This window comes from Amblyraja radiata, chromosome 2 (genome assembly GCF_010909765.2).
Source record: "Amblyraja radiata isolate CabotCenter1 chromosome 2, sAmbRad1.1.pri, whole genome shotgun sequence".
NCBI lineage: Eukaryota > Metazoa > Chordata > Chondrichthyes > Rajiformes > Rajidae > Amblyraja > Amblyraja radiata.
This window is the reverse complement of record NC_045957.1, coordinates 133,418,445-133,435,475: the sequence shown is the minus strand read 5'-3', so window position 1 is coordinate 133,435,475 and position 17,031 is coordinate 133,418,445. Positions and strand designations below refer to the sequence as shown.

The 17,031-nt window shown below is 43.3% G+C and overlaps 1 protein-coding gene across 5 annotated transcripts in view; it reads right to left on the bottom strand.

The window, feature by feature from the left end:
- Positions 1–16,280, bottom strand: part of acbd5 (acyl-CoA binding domain containing 5) — a 75,872-nt gene extending 59,592 nt beyond the window's left edge. For 2 of the 5 annotated variants that reach the window (XM_033016078.1, XM_033016087.1), the window contains exon 1: positions 15,854–16,280. In XM_033016078.1, the coding sequence (XP_032871969.1) occupies positions 15,854–15,929 (76 nt within the window). In that variant the 5' untranslated portion in view covers positions 15,930–16,280. The remainder of the gene's footprint in view (positions 1–15,853) is intronic. The other 3 variants (XM_033016080.1, XM_033016096.1, XM_033016090.1) reach the window with 2 other exon arrangements.
- Between the last annotated feature and the right edge of the window lie 751 nt (positions 16,281–17,031).

The window sequence follows — 17,031 nt, the reverse complement described above, 5'->3', positions numbered from 1 at the left end:
ATCGATCTATTCGCATCCAGACTTAACCACCAGTTAGCAAATTATGTTTCATGGGAACAAGACCTGGGGCAGCGACGACAGATGCATTTTCGCTGCATTGGGGGGAAATTGTTTATTTACGCATTCCCTCCTTTCTGCCTCATCAGTCGGGTATTAAGGAAAATACAACAAGACTCTGCGTCTGGTATTTTGGTAGTACCCGATTGGCCTACTCAACCATGGTTCCCAGTGGTACTAAACATGGTATTAGAACCATGTATCACCATCCCACATAGACCAGATTTATTGCTACATCCCGTAACAAGGGATAGCCACCCATGCCATAACCATTTGAACTTATTAATTTGTAGAGTTTAAAAACACCTCTACTACAACTGGGACTGACGGACCGAACAGTGAACATGATCTCGGCGGCCCAAAGACAGTCAACCAAAAAACAGTATCTGGTCTATATCAGGAAGTGGGAGATGCATTGTCACAAAAACAACATCACCCACAGAGACATGAACATCCCGTCTGTTCTGGAATATCTGGCAGGCCTCCACTATGATGAGGGGCGCAGTTACAGTGCCATCAACTGCGCCAGAAGTGCCCTATCGACTTACCTATGGCAGGGGACAGAGTGTTACTCTGTTGGGACTCACCCACTGGTAACAAAACTTATGAGGGGAATTTTTAATACTAATCCCCAAGAACCAGGTACTCCCAAATATGGGATGTAAGTATTGTCCTGAAGATACTCAGGAATTGGTCTCCAGCAACAGCTCTGTCCCTACAGACTGACATTAAAAACAGTCATGCTAATGGCATTGGTCACGGCACAGAGGGTACAGTCACTGCATAAACTAAGACTGGACAACATGACTTCCTCAACTGAAAATATTACGTTTCATATCTATGAATTAGTAAAGCAGAACAGACAGGGATCAGCAGGCCTCAATATACAATTTAGGTCATACCCAACAGATGACCGTCTTTGTATAGTAAGACATTTGTCGTTATACATGGAGAAAACGAAAATCATAAGAGGCAATGAGAAGGCACTTCTGGTCAGCCACAAGCAACCACACAAAAGAGTGACGGTCCAGACCATCTCAAGATGGCTGAAACAGGTGCTAACACAGGCTGGGGTGGATACTAATATTTTAAAATCTCATTCCACCAGGGCTGCAGCTACATCGGCAGCGATACAGTTGGATGTACCAATGGACCAAATCCTCAAGGCAGCAGGATGGTCAGTGGAAAAAACATTCCAACTATTTTACAACAAGCCAGTAATGAAACCTGGAATGTTTGCAGAAACAATTTTAAGTTTTGTAAATTAATTTAAACCCATAAAAAGGGGTTATAATTTTGTGTTAATAAATTTTATGATTTCAATGTCGAATTCATGTCCAAATTATGTTAACACAATTCCTCCTAGTCATCAAGGCAGACGTGATGCATGGACTCGTTTCCACGGCATGAAATCAGAGCTTTAAAATCTTCACGTAGTCACTCACGTGACTCCGAAGTAAAATAGTAAGATTAAACGAGAACTTACCAGTTTGAAGTTTGATCTGTATTTTATGAGGAGTTACGATGAGGGATTACGTGCCCTCCGCTCCCACCCTTGATCATATACTCAACTGGTATCTCTTCTCTAATCTTACTATGTTTAGTCATTACAGTTATCTGTGATTTCACACCGCTGCTTTGAAGAATGACACGCATGCGTCCTGGCGGGCTTCTTCACGTAATCCCTCATCGTAACTCCTCATAAAATACAGATCAAACTTCAAACTGGTAAGTTCTCATTTAATCTTACTATTTTACAGCTGTACAAGATATTGGTGAGTCCATTTTTGGTGTACTGTGTACAGTTCTGATCACCCTTTTGTAGGAAGGATATCATTAAACTGGAAAGGGTGAAAAAAACAAACAATTTGCAATGATATTACTGGGTCTATTCATAACCAAAGAGAAATCAGGGAATTATAGACCAGTTAGCCTGACATCGGTGGTGGGGAAGATGCTGGCGTCAATTATAAAAGATGAGATAGCCGAACATTTGGATAGCAGTAACAGGATCGGTCCGAGTCAGCATGGATTTACGAAGGGGAAATCATGCTTGACTAATCTTCTGGAATTTTTTGAAGATGTAACTAGGAAAATGGACAAGGGAGAGCCAGTGGATGTAATGTAACTGGACTTTCAGAAAGCATTTGATAAGGTCCCACATAGGAGAATAGTGGGCAAAATTAGGGCACATGGTATTGGGGGTAAAGTGCTGACATGGATAGAGTAGTGGTTGGCAGACAGGAAACAAAGAGTAGGTATTAACGGGTCCCTTTCAGAATGGAAGGCAGTGGCTAGTGGGGTACCCCAAGGCTTGGTGCTGGGACCTCAGCTATTTACAATATACATCAATGATTTGGATGAAGGGATTCAAAATAACATTAGCAAATTTGGTAGGTTTGAGTTACAAGGATAGACTTTGTTGAGTGGGAATTATTTTCCCTGAAGAAAAGGAAGTTGAAAGATAATCTTATAGAGGTACATAAAATCATGTGGGGTATGGATTGGGTGAACAGCCATAGTCTTTTCCCCAGGAAGGGGAGTCTGCAACTAGAGGGCATAGGTTTAAGGTAAAGATTTAAGGCACCCAACAAACAACCTTTTCCACAGAGGCTGTGGTGTGTTTATGGAATGTACTTCCAGAGGAATTGGTAGCGCCAGGCACAATTATATATATTTAAAAACTTGGAGAGGTACAAGGATAGGCAAGGATGGGAGGGATATGGGCCAGCCGAAGATGTGGGATTAGCTCAGTTATGCCCCTGTCCCACTGAGGAAACCTGAACGGAAACCTCTGGAGACTTTGCGCCCCACCCAAGGTTTCCGTGCGGTTCCCGGAGGTTGCAGGTAGTGGAAGCAGGTAGGAAGACTGACAAAAACCTCCGCGAACCGCACGGAAACCTTGGGTGGGGCGCAAAGTCTCCAGAGGTTTCCGTTAAGTTTTCCTAAGTGGGACATGGGCATTAGGTAACTTGGTCGGCATGGATGAATTGAACCGAGCGGCCTGTTTGCATGTTGCATAGCTCTACAATGATCAGTATACTTACTTGATGCTATGGTTTTTTGTTATCAATTGAAAACGTTACAACACAGGTTAAAGTACACTTAAACAACGTATTAATCCTTCTGTATTTCCTGAGAATACATTTTATGGCTAAACTCCAAGATATTGCTGCTTGAAATTTACCCTCATTAACTTTGCTACGGCAGCAACATCTTGAAATTAATTTGCAAGATATAATTTTTTAAAGCAACAGATGGTGGAATCTTAAATAAACATTCAAATTGTTGGTGACACTCGGCAGGTCAGACCCCGTTGAGCTTTTCCAGACTTTTGAGTTATTGATTTGGCGAGGTAGATGTTGTTGTATGGTCACAGGAAAGATTAGTATTTCATGCTCATCCCCATTTGCCCGCAGGAAGATGATGCTGAGCCACCTTTTGAACTACTGTGGACTATTTATTTAAAGTACAACCAAGCTAGTTTGGCAGAGGCTTCTGGGAATTTAACCCAGAAAAACATATTTTCCAGTAACATGCAAATGACCTACAGGGCAAATGGCAGGTGGTGACTCTGCCCTCACCAAAGGTCACCAGCTAGGGAACTGCTGTCAAAGTCTTGGGAAGTCGCTACAGTGTACCTTGTTAATGGAACAAACTGTTTAACCACCTCATCACAACTGGAGCAAGAATCGGAATTCATTAAGATTAAGCCGCAGTTCCATTTTCCTACCTATTTCTCATTGTTCAATTCTCCAGGAGGTCAAATGTCTGTTGATCTCAGCTTTGAATACACTCAGTCACAACTCCACCGCTCTATGGGGAGCTCCACCTTCCATCCCTTCTCCCACTGTAGCAACAGTGTGTGGCATCTACAAGATTATTAGTTACTCACCCAAGTTACTAACTCTAACTGACATTTCCAGTACAGAGAAGTAGAAGCGGCAAAGGTTAAGATATAAAAATGATGTTCGTCAGAATGAACAAGCTCACCGTAGAAAGAGCAGAAGTTGAGTGTGGCCAGAATGCGAGGTCACAAGCCCCTTTTCCAAAAGTGGGAGGAGTAAAAGGCACAGGCAAACTCTACCACCCTCGGACTTTCATCCTTGACCCATGCTGCCTTGACCTGGAAATACATTATTGTTTCTTCACATTCCTTGGTCTTAAATCCTGGAAATGTAGCTACACTGAAAGGACTGCAGCAATAAGCGAGTTCGGTATTCTGAAAAACGCAAGGAATCATGGGGTTTGTCAAAGGTTAGTCGCTAGAAAGAAAAAGTGAACAAAGCGCTGGCTGCTTAAACGGTGTATAAATTTGTATCTTTATTCATGATTTATGTGTAAAAAAATATTTATTCTGAGGAACGGAGGTGCCAGGTAGCGGGAGAGACGGGTGGAACAGCGAGAGGGGGCAGATGTGAGTGGGAGACAAGGGGAGACTGGGCCGGCGGAGAGACATTCTCGGCACACAGTCCTGCGCCTCATCAGCATGTAGGATCGAACACAAGTCCCTTGCGCCACAAGCGCTGCCGAACCACCAGCAGACTGTCCCCGTCCCCGCCCGGGGGGTGGCCGGAGACGTCCAGGGCGACCCCGTACCGACAGAACAGCAGCCCGGATAAGCTGCCCACATGCCCATAGCCAGCGCAGAGAAGAAGCGCCAACTCCAGCCCACTGACCTGTGACCTGGGCATGCGCAGTCAGAATACCGAACTCACTTATTCAAGAAGATGACTCACCATATCTTTAAAAAAGGTAGCAAAAGCAAAAGTCACTGGTCTCGCCAAGCATGCAGTCTTCCTGATAAAATAAAAAATAACAAAATAATCTCCTCCTTCTCAACTACACATGTCCAAATATTAACTTTGCAATGTAAACACGGACGTCCCCATCTTTCTACAAGAACATTCAATAGACTCTCCACTTAAACCAATATTTTTATTGTTCCTACCAAAGTGAGTAACTTCACATTTTCATCACATTATATTCCAATAGACAATAAGTGCATGGGTAGGCCATTCGGCCCCTCGAGCCAGCACCGCCACTCAATGTGATCATGGCTGATCATCCACAATCAGCACCCCGTTTCTGCGTTCTCCCCATATCCCTTGACTCCGCTATCTTTAAGTGCTCTGTCTAGCTCTCTCTTGAAAGCATCCAGAAAACCAGCCTCCACCACCCTCTGAGGCAGAGAATTCCACAGACTCACAACTCCCTGTGTGAAAAAGATTTTCCTCATATCCGTTCTAAATGGCTTACTCCTCATTCTTAAACTGTGGCCCCTGGTTCTGGATTCCCCCAACATCGGGAACATATTTCCTGCCTCTAGCGTGTCCAAACCCTTAATAAACTAATATGTTTCAATAAGGTTCCCTCTCATCCTGCTAAATTCCAGAGTATACAAGCCCAGCCGCTCCATTCTATCAACATATGACAGTCCCGCCATCCCTGGAATTTAACCTGGTGAACCTACGCTGCACTCCCTCAATAGCAAGAATGTCCTTCCTCACATGGGTGACCAAAACTGCACACAATACTGCAGGTGTGGTCTCACTAGGGCCCTGTACAACTGCAGAGGACCTATTTGCTCCTACACTCAACTCCTCTTGTCATGAAGGCCAACATGCCATTTGCATTCTTCACTGCCTACTGTACCTGCATGCTTACTTTCATTGACTGATGAATAAGGACCCCCCCAGATCCCATTGTACTTCCTCTTTTCGTAACTACTCCATTTAGATAATAATCTGCCTTCCTGTTTTTGCCACCAAAGTGGATAACCTCACATTTATCCACATGCATCTGCACATTATCCACATTACACTGCATCTGCCATGCATCTGCCCACTCACCCAACCTGTCCAAGTCACCCTGCATCCTCATAGCATCCTCTTCACAGTTCACACTGCCACCCAGCTTTGTGACATCTGCAAATTTGCTAATGTTACTTTTAATCCCTTCATCTAAATCATTAATGTATATTGTGTCCCAGCACCGAGCCTTGCGGTATCCCACTAGTCACTGCCTGCCATTCTGAAAGGGACCCGTTAATCCCTACTCTTTGTTTCCTGTCTGCCAACCAATTTTCTATCCATGTCAACACCCTTCCCCCAATACCATGTGCTCTAATTTTGCTCACTAATCTCCTATATCGGGCCTTATCAAATGATTTCTGAAAGTCCAGGTACACTACATCCACTGGCTTCCCTTGTCCACTTTCCTAGTTACATCCTCAAAAAATTCCAGAAGATTAGTCAAGCATGATTTTTCCTTCGTAAATCCATGCTGATTCGGACCGATCCTGCTACTGCTATCCAAATGTGCCACTATTTCATCTTTTACAATTGACTCCAGCAACTTCCCCACCACCGATGTCAGGCTAACTGGTCTATAATTACGTTTTCTCTCTCCTGCCTTTCTTAAAAAGTGGGATAACATTAGCTACCCTCCAATTCACAGGAACTGATCTTGAATCTATAGCACATTGGAAAATGACCACCAATGCATCTACAATTTCTAGAGCCACTTCCATAGGTACCCTGGGACGCAGACCATCAGGCCCTGCGGATTTATCTGCCTTCAGTCCCATCAGTCTACCCAACACCATTTCCTGTCTTATGTGAATTTCCTTCAGTTCCTCCGTCACCCTAGATTCCGTCTGTCATTCTTTGCCCACTCGCGTAATCTATTATCATTTGCAGACCCTTGTCGTTCAGATTTGTATAGGAATTCGTATTGCAACATTCCAAGGATGGGATAATTAGCCTTCCACAATCACAATCATTTTTGTCTGTGCTTAATATGACTATAGATAATGATTATAGTAAGTTTAAATGCTGCTTCAATGTTCAGGACAGTTGCCTTTTAAATTCAACTCTTCTGTCTGTATAAACATTGATAGCGTCATCAATTTATAGATTGGTCGGGTTCGTATATTCTGTGTACAGAGCACCACTGTCATCAACGTGGCCTCCTGGGACAAAACTAACATCAAGTGTTTGAGATGCTTCAACACCGCACTTAGTTTTTCAATGACTTGTGACAGAAGGACCATAGATTGCAGCCCTTCCCCAAAATTGAAAACGCACACCTCTAGATTCTGGGCCAGTTATCAGGCAACTGACCCATTTAAAAAAAGAGTTTCAGTTTAGTTTATTGTCACGTGTACCGAGGTACAGTGAAAAGCTTTTGTTGCGTGCTGACCAGTCAGCAAACAGACAGTTTTCAAAACTTGTGCAGACCAACCGGCTGAAGTTTTTGCTGACATTTTCAACCTCTCGCTACCGAGGTCTGAGGTTCCCACCTGCTTTAAGAGGGCATCAATAATATCGGTGCCCAAGAAGAGTAAGGTGATGTGCCTCATCGACTATTGACCAGTGGCACTAACGTCCGTGGTGATGAAGTGCTTTGAGAGGTTGGTTATGGCGCATATCAATTCCTACCTCAACAAGAGCCTCGACCCACTACAGTTTGCCTACCTTCACAACAGGTCAATGGAGGATGCGGTCTCACTGGCTCTCCACTCCGCACTGGACCACTTGGACAATAAAAACACTTACGCCAGGCTGTTGCTTATTAACTACAGCTCGGCGTTCAATACCATCATCCCCTCCTAGCTGGTTAGCAAGCTCACGGAACTGGGTCTCTGCGCATCCCTCTGCAATTGGATCCTCGACTTCCTCATCCACTGTCCACAGTCTGTTCGAATTGGCAGAAATACTTCACCCTCATTAACAATCGGGAGCACCTCAAGGCTGCTTGCTCAGCCCCTGCTCTACTCACTCTATATTCATGACTGTGTAGCCGGACATAGTGCAAGCTTCATCGTCAAATTCGCCAATGACACCATCGTTGTGGGACGAATTACAGATGGCGAGGAATCAGAGTATAGAAGTGAGATCGACCGATTGAACAAATGGTGCCAGCACAACAACCTGGCTCTCAATATCAGTAAAACCAAGGAACTGATTGTGGACTTTGGAAGAGGAAGGATGAGGACCCACAATTCTATTTATATCAATGGGATGATGGTGGAGAGAGTCAAAACTTCAAATTCCTGGGCGTGCAGATTTCCGAAGATCTTTCCTGGACCCAGCACACTGATGCAATTATAAGGAAAGCACATCAGCGCCTCTACTTCCTGAGAAGATTACGGAGATTTGATATGCCAAAGAGGATTCTCTTGAACTTCTACAGGTGCACAGTAGAGAGCATATTGAGTAGTTGCATCATAGTCTGGTTCGGCAACTTGAACGTCCAGGAGCGGAAAAGACTGCAAAAAGTTGTGAACACTGCCCAGTCAATCACCGGCTCTGACCTCCCCACCATCGAAGGGATTTATCGGAGTCGCTGCGTCAAAAAGGCAGCCATCATCAGAGACCCACACCATCCTGGCCTCACACTCATTTCACCACTACCATCGGGAAAAATGTACAGGAACCTGAAAACCGTACTGTCCAGGTTCAGGAACAGCTTCTTCCCTGCAGCCATCAGGCTAATAAACATTACATTCTCATATAGGCTCTAAACCACAATAGACTATTATTATTATTATTGTTGCACAGTTTAGTTTGTTTTGAGTATGTGTACATGTGTATATAGGTATGCTATGAGTATGTGTATATATACACACTGAGCTTTTTTTTCTCTCTCTCATTTGTCATATTATACAATGTTTGCATATTCTGTTGTGCTGCAGCAAGTAAGAATTTGATTGTTCTATCTGGGGCACACGACAATGAAAGACTCTCGACAATACATGATTACAATTGACCCATTACAGTGTAGAGATACAAGAAAAGGGAATAATGTTTAGTGCAAGGTAAAGCCAGCAAAGTCCAATCAAGGGTAGTCCGAGGGTCACCAAAGAGGTAGATAGTAGTTCAGCACAATCTCTGATTGTGGTCGGATGATTCAGTTGCTTGATAACAGATGGAAAGAAACTGTCCCTGAATCTGGTGGTGTGCATTTTCACACTTCTATAACTTTTGCCTGATGGGAAAAGGGAGAAGAGGGAGTGGCCAGGGTGTGACTCGTCCTTGATTATGCTACTGGCCTTGCCGAGGCAGTGTGACGTATAAATGGAGTCAATACAACAAATAATCCTCCGTCATTTTCGCACCTCCAACGTGACCCCACCACTTGCCACATCTTCCCATCTCCTCCCCTGTCTGCTTTCCACAGAGACCACACCCTCCGTAGCTCCCTGGTCAATTCGTCCCTTCCCACCCGAACCACCCCCTCTCCGGGAACATTCCCTTGCAACTGCAGGAAATGCTACACTTGTCGCTTTACCTCCCCCCTCGACTCCATTTAAGGACCCAAGCAGTCTTTCCAGGTGCGGCAGAGGTTCACCTGCACCTCCTCCAACCTCATCTATTGCATCCGCTGCTCTAGATGTCAGCTGCTCTACATCAGTGAGACCAAGCGTAGGCTTGGCGATCGCTTCGCCGAACACCTCCGCTCGGTTTGCAATAACCAACCTGATCTCCCGGTGGCTCAGCACTTCAACTCCCCCTCCCATTCCGAATCCGACCTTTCTGTCCTGGGCTTCCTCCATGGCCAGAGTGAGGACCACCGTAAATTGGAGGAGCAGCACCTCATATTTCGCTTGGGCAGTTTGCACCCCAGCGGTATGAACATTGGCTTCTCTAATTTCAGGTAGTCCTTACTTTCTCCGTCCCTTCTCAGCTCTCCCTCAGCCCACTAGCTCCACCTCTTCCTTTCTTCTTCCCCCCCATCAATCTGAAGAAGGGTTTCGGCCCAAAACGTTGCCTATTTCCTTCCCTCCGTAGATGCTGTCTCACCCGCTGAGTTTCTCCAGCACTTTTGTCTACCTTCAGGGTAGGGAGGTCGGTTTGTGTGATGGTCTGGGCTATGCCCACAAATCAGTGCAATTTCTTGCAGTCTTAGATGGAGCTGTGTCTAAACCAAGCTGTCATGCATCCTGATAAAATGCTTTACAGAGCAGTCCTGAACTATTATCTACCTCATCGGAGACCCTCGGACTACCGTTGATTGGACTCAACTGGCTTTATCTTGCATTAAACGTTATTCCCTTATCCTGTATCTGTACACTCGATTGTCATCATGTATTATTTTTCCGCTGACTGCTTAGCACGCAACAAACGCTTTTCACTGTACCTCGTTACACGTGACAATAAACTAAACTTTTGCACTGCTGTACTAAGCTTCAGTGAACACCTTAGCACATAGTCAGCAGCATTCCCATGTAGACATCTCATTACACTGGAAGACAAGTGTGCCTCTTTCACCAGGTTAATGACCTTGACTTTTCAGTTTACTCCCCAAAAACAGCCACAAGATCAGTCCTGTTACGCAGCTGCTCGGCATAAACATCAGTAAGGACCCTAACATTATTTTGTCTGTGTCTTAATCAAAGTCACAGTGAGACCCTGGGAAACACGGACACTTTTGTTCTTTTTTTCTTAATAGCTTGATTGGAGTAGTTTTATTTGAATTGTCTGTTTAGTTTATTTTATTGAATTTTGCATTTGTTAATGGTGAAGAATGGGGGTAGGACTTGACAAGCATAGGCTTCTTCCTATTCCTTTTCGAACGAGTCTAATGTGTATTATGTTGAAATTGGCTTTTGATTTTTTAATTTATGTATGTACATATATGTTATGTATATGTGTATGTGTGTATATGTGTATATGTATGTATATATGTACATGTATATGTATGTATGTGTGTATGTATTTATGTATATATATAACTTTCCTTTTATTTATTCATTTTCATCTTTTCTTTTCTTCTTTTTTTTTATTTTTTATAATCGTTCGAAATAAAGATATATCATATATCATACTTCCCAGCCACCTTACTGCAAAGGCAGACAATGTTAACAAAATTGACAATTGCACTCTATGTGTTAGCACAGCCTTTCAGCGATTAAAGGAAAGAGCTTTTGAAGATGCTGAACTCAACAGAGAATTCATGATCTACCAGGCAGTAGTTATCCTTGGTCTCCAATACAATTTTGAGATCTGGACTTTCTGCAGCAACCACCTCACGGATACATGGATTCACAGACAATAGGTGCAGGAGTAGGCCAATCAGCCCTTTGAGCCTGTAATGCCATTCAATGTGATCATGGCTGATCATCCACAATCAGTACCCTGTTCCTGCCTTCTCCTCATACCCTTGATTCCACTAGCCAATAAGAGTTCTATCTAACTCTCTTTTGAATGCATCCAGTGAATCAGCCTGCCTTCTGAGGCAGAGAATTCCACAACTCTCTGTGTGAAAAAGTTTTACCTCATCTCAGTTCTAAATGGCCAACCCCTTATTCTTAAATTGTGGCCCCTGGTTCTGGACTCCCCCAACATCTGGGACATGTTTCCTGCATCTAGCGTGTCTAATCCCTTAATAATTTTATATGTTTCTATAAGATCCCATCTCATCCTTCTAAATTCCAGTGCAATGGAAGACTTGCCCTAGCAGTTTTCCAGTGTTTTGCTCCAATGGAATAGTTAAATTATAGACAAATGCAAACACTGTCAGTTCTGAACCAGAACAAATTTAAAGTGGTTCATTGAATCTAAAGCTTTAGCTGCATCCAATGGACACAACCATTTTTGAAACTATATGGACTGAATCAAATTGGTATCTGAAAAGAAAAGCACCACAGGAGGAAGATGAAAAATATAATCCACTTGTCACGTTGCTGCACTCACGTTGGCTCTATTATTGTCGAGAAAGGGCGATGCTCATGGAGCCTCCTCATGCTATTAGCTGCTTAAATACTCACAACCATTCATGACTAATGTAGCAGAACCACAACCGTTGAACCAGCTCCATGCTTATAGGATTGTCTTGTTCTGTCTGTAGCATTTTACTTCTGCTGTTTTGCATACATTATATAGTTATGCAATCTAGCTTCACAGGGTTTTTATGGTTTTGTTATTTGCTATTCTTTCTAATGTTGTTCCACCCATTGAGTCAGGGAGGGATCTCTGGCTTAATAGTAATGGACAGGCTAGACAGCGACGAGACAGTCTAAATCTTGATCCTAGAAAATGCAATTGATACTGTTTTCCTGAGGATGACATCACTTTAAGGATGTTCAGTTTTAAGCAATGATATCCGTTATGAGCCTATACTGTGGAAAAACAAGTGTCCTTTGTCTCAACCAAAGCTGTCATAGACAGGGATATACAGCACAGGTAGCTCAGTAAGAACATTGGTTTCCCTCTCATATTCATTCATTCACCACCGGGTGGTCAAATTGACCTTCATCAGTCAGGGTATCGAGTGTAGAAGTTGGGATGCTATGTTACAGCTGTACAAGGAGCTGTTGAGGCCACAGTTGGAGTACTGTGTTGTGTTCAGTTTTGGTTCCCCTGCTATAGGAAAGATGGTGGTAAACTGCAAAGATTTACATATATATTGCCTGCGGTTTAGTGCCTGAGTTGTTGGAAGGGCTTGAGCAGGTTAGGACTGTACTCCTTGGAGCATAGGAGATTGAGCAGTGATTTTATAGAGGTGTATAAGATCATGAAGGGAATAGATACAGTAGATGCCCAGAGACTTCTACCCAGATTAGGGGAATCAAGAACCAGGAAATAGGTTTACAGTGAGAGGGGAAAGATTTATTAGGATACTGAGGGACATTTTTTATTCCCCTTGCAGAGGGTGGTGGGTATATGGAATGAGCTGCCAGAGAAGGGAGTTGAGGCAGATACCATAACAACATTTAAAAGACATTTGGACAGGTACATGGATAGGAAAGGTTTAGAGGGATAGGACCAAAACACGGGCAGAAGGGACTAGTGTACATGGGACATCTTGGTTGGCATGAGCAAGCTGGGCCAAAGGGCCAGTTGCCATGCTGTATGACTCTATGACCACCCGATCTGAAACTTATGTCTGTCAAGGAGACTCAGCTAGTCATACTTGGTTGGGCCCCTACTCAGAGTACACACTATGCCCTCGCTACTACCAGGAATTTGTCTAAGTTTGAGTCATCCGCCAATGAAGGATAGGGTAATCAGATGGGTTCCTTACCTTTATGTGACATGAAAATTTATGGCGCACTGTTAAATATTGAGAACCTCCTCTTGACTACGTATTACAGCCAAGCCAACTTTATGGGCCTGACCAATGAATAAAACAGGATGTCCCTGAGAAATACAAGGGAGAGGTCTGGTCTTTGACAAAACTGACACAGTGTATGATTATGGGTGGTCTGTTGGAGTGTTTGCCCAATACAGACAAAGATACTCAAATATTTGTGAGTAGAGTGTATTGATGGTGTATTCAATTCCAAGTCTTAGTGCCTGCAGCTCAACGAGCCTCACATGCTTTGATGCAAGTCTGATACACCGGCATGCAGGAAAGTACTGTAGATGCTGGTTTAAATCAAAGGTAGACACAAAATGCTGGAGTAACTCAGCAGAGAGAGACTGAAGCCCGAAACGTCACCCATTTCTTCTCACCAGAGTTGCTGCCTGTCCCGTTGAGTTACTCCAGCAATTTGTGTCTATCTCTATCGAAGGGCCGAATGGCCTACTCCTGCACCTATTTTCTATGTTTCCATGTTTCTGATACAGCAGATCACATGCAGGCAGAAAAGATTAGTTTAACTTGGCACTGTGTTCAACCCAGACAATCATGGGGTCGCAAGGCCTATTCCTGTGCTGAGCTGTACTACGTTCATGGTCATCATTTTTGTTACTCGTGTATCCAGATTATTTAACTGATTTATGTCAGATTTCACGTCACAAAATATCATTCTAAATGTTATTAAATGGTTTTATATCTTTTCTAGTTATACCTTCTACCCCCATCTCATTTCCATTTCTTCTAAAACTAACTCCTAGTTTTATTTTAACATACATCTGGCTCAGCCAGTGGCACCTAGGAATAGAGTGGGTGACAACCAAGAATAGTTTGATGACTACTGGAGAGACAGTTGAAGGCACGGAAAGACGGCACCTGGGAAAGGCTGGGTTAGCACCCCAGTCTGTGTCTTTCGTGAGAAAGTCACCCAATAAAGTTACGGAAAGGCCTAATGAACCAAAAATCCATCAGGTGAGAATGAAATGCTCGGAGAAGGAGAAAGAGGTGTAGCGCACAAGCCTTGAACCTGGTGAGACGCAGGAGGAGCCTGGTCAGGACTCACCCCACAAAGCCCAGTCCCTCCACGCACTAGAATCTCCCAACCCCTGCAGAGTAGTTATTAAGAAGGTTGATCCGTGGACGGTTGCTGCTGGGACGCAAGTCGGGGCCTGATCAACCACGGCTAGGTCGTCTGGGCGAGGGTGTCTGATGTTGTGAGACCCGAAACACCCGACGATCCCAGGCCACATCACTGAGGATGCGTTCCAGCGCATCTAGAAGATGTATATTTTTCACACCGAAATATGAATTTTATAGTTTCTGGTGATTTCTTAAAGTAAACAATAAATGTACATTAATGTGGAATCTTTCATGACCTTTGATTCCTTGAAGCATTCTACAGCTGACAGACTGTTACATTACCACAAATTTTGGATGATAAGCATCGCAAAAGAATTTCTGATGAATAATTGGGATAAGTTAGCACTGTCTCTATTTTTATGGTGGTTAGTTGAGAATTAAAAGTTGTGCAAAGCATCAGAAAAAAAATTTGAATAATGACAAACAATCTTTTAGATCCATTTGAGAGACCACAGCTATGGTTTAGCATCTTGCCTTCTTCGACTGTTCAATGTGCCCTTCATATTGCACTGAAATGATCGTGGATCAAACTCCTCAAATCTCTGAATTGGGGTTAAAGCCAACTCTTCCTAATATAGCACTGTGTGCAGAGGCAGACACACAAAATTGAACAAACAAGACGTATTGCATAAAGGCAACTGCTTGGAATGATCTGCTAGGCAACACTGAAGGAAAAATTACTAAGGCATTTTGTGAAACAATTGGGAAGCATTATACACCAAGCAGGATACTAGAGGAATGGACATATTTTCACATTTCCAAGAAGACTTTACAGCTCTACATTAATACTATGCCAGTATTTCTTGTCTACAACAGACCACCTTCAATATTGCAATAAAGGAAGACATTGGAATAAAAACCTATATAGTTTCCCCTTAAATTACATCCTGACTATGCACTGCATTTACTACACATTCTGACTACCCCGTATTTACCTTCAATTTACAAGATTTATTAATAATCATCATACATTCATGATCCCTCGTTTAGGATTCCCCTATGTCAAACAGAAAAAAAACATCCACCTCACCAAAGCTTTTCAGGCTTCGATTCAAAGGAAAATGGCTTAAAACATTATTTCAGTCATACAATCCTTGTAAATCTTCTTTTGCATTTTTTTTTCAGTGCCTCAATTATATTTCCAACAATATGCAGAGCAATGAAGAATAATTTCTCATCAAGCCCCTCAGAAATTTAGAAATAATTTCAAAATGAAAGGCCACATCTTACAAGAATATATTGTGTTACCAAGCCTACGGTAAATAACACCAGCTGTAATGGCTGGAGCTGAATGAATTCAAGTCAGTTTCCCATGTGACGAAATACATTGCATGATTGGCACATCGAGCCGGAGGACAGGACGAGCCATATTCACCAATGTTAAGCAAGTCCAACTCAGGATTCATTTGACATGTCAGGTAACAGAACAGATAAAGAATGAGAGATGCGGGAAAGGCAAAACAAAACCTAAAACCTGCTAGGGGAGTTTACATTCTGTTTCAGAATTGAGTTAAAACATTGCTAAACCCCCCACCCTCCCCTTGACAACGTGAAGGAAGAAAAATGTTTTCACCGTTTTTAGGCAAACTCTGAATAACACTGACAGCAGCTTCAAATCTTCTCTCGTAAATGGATTTGGTATCCGCCATCTTTTGCAGACGATGTGTCCAAAGTTCGAGTTTATTTCCCCCCCCCCAGCAAAACTTAACTTTAAATGAAAACCAAACGAACGGAATATAAACAACGTAGGCCCGAGCCCGAGCCCGAGCGGGTTCCGTGGTGGAAGCCGGGGTAATGACCTGACCCGGCCCGGCCCGGCTGCTACAATATTATCCGGCGGCAATAGGGAGGAGCGGACAGAATGTCAATGCCGGGCCGCGGACACTGACATGATTACAAGGCGCTGTCTTTAATCCGCCTTTAGATTATACGATCCGCAGGAGACATGTCTGGAGCCGCTCGCATCATCCAAAACACCGCGCAGCCCCCTGGGAGATGTGGTCCTGGGACCCTCCGCTACCCGGATATAACCTGGCGCCGTGAATCCATGCAGACTACAACTCCCAGCAAGCTCTGCGCGACAGTGGCACTCCAGCTGCCAAATGATCCTCAAACTCTTTGGTAATCTAAAAGGAAAACTAAACATTTTTTTTACACAGTATGGTCATAGACTCGACTATTTCGGGAAACCTTTTACCCAGGACTTTAACCACTTTTAAATTTATTTGTGGAAGACATGTTTCCCCTGAATTGAAACTATCTTTACATTCTGTTTTCAGATTAATTCTGCATAGAATTTGTAAGAACATGTATTTGAAAGAATATATGTATCTACATCACATCCTCTAATGCAGTGGTTCCCAACCTTTTTTAGCTCATGGCCCCCTTGGGATCTTTTAATTTTTCTGTGCCCCCCCACCCCCCCTGACATTATTAGCGGGAAAAAAGTACTTCAATATTATAATACCTTCCATAAAAATATCAGTGTCTATTAATTGCACATATATTCTCTTTTATTCTATTCCACAAACATCAAAAATATTTAAACTACATAGATTTAAATTTATTAGAACTGAAATTTAGGAGGCAACAGGGTGGTAGCTCTGTGGCCCCTTCATTGAATCTGTGGCCCCCTAAATCCCAACATTTTTTTGTGGCCCCCCCTGAAATTTGCCATGGCCCCTTTGCCCCAGTTTGGGAATCACTGCTCTAATGCAACAACCTACTTTACATTCAGTTAGGAAATCGTTC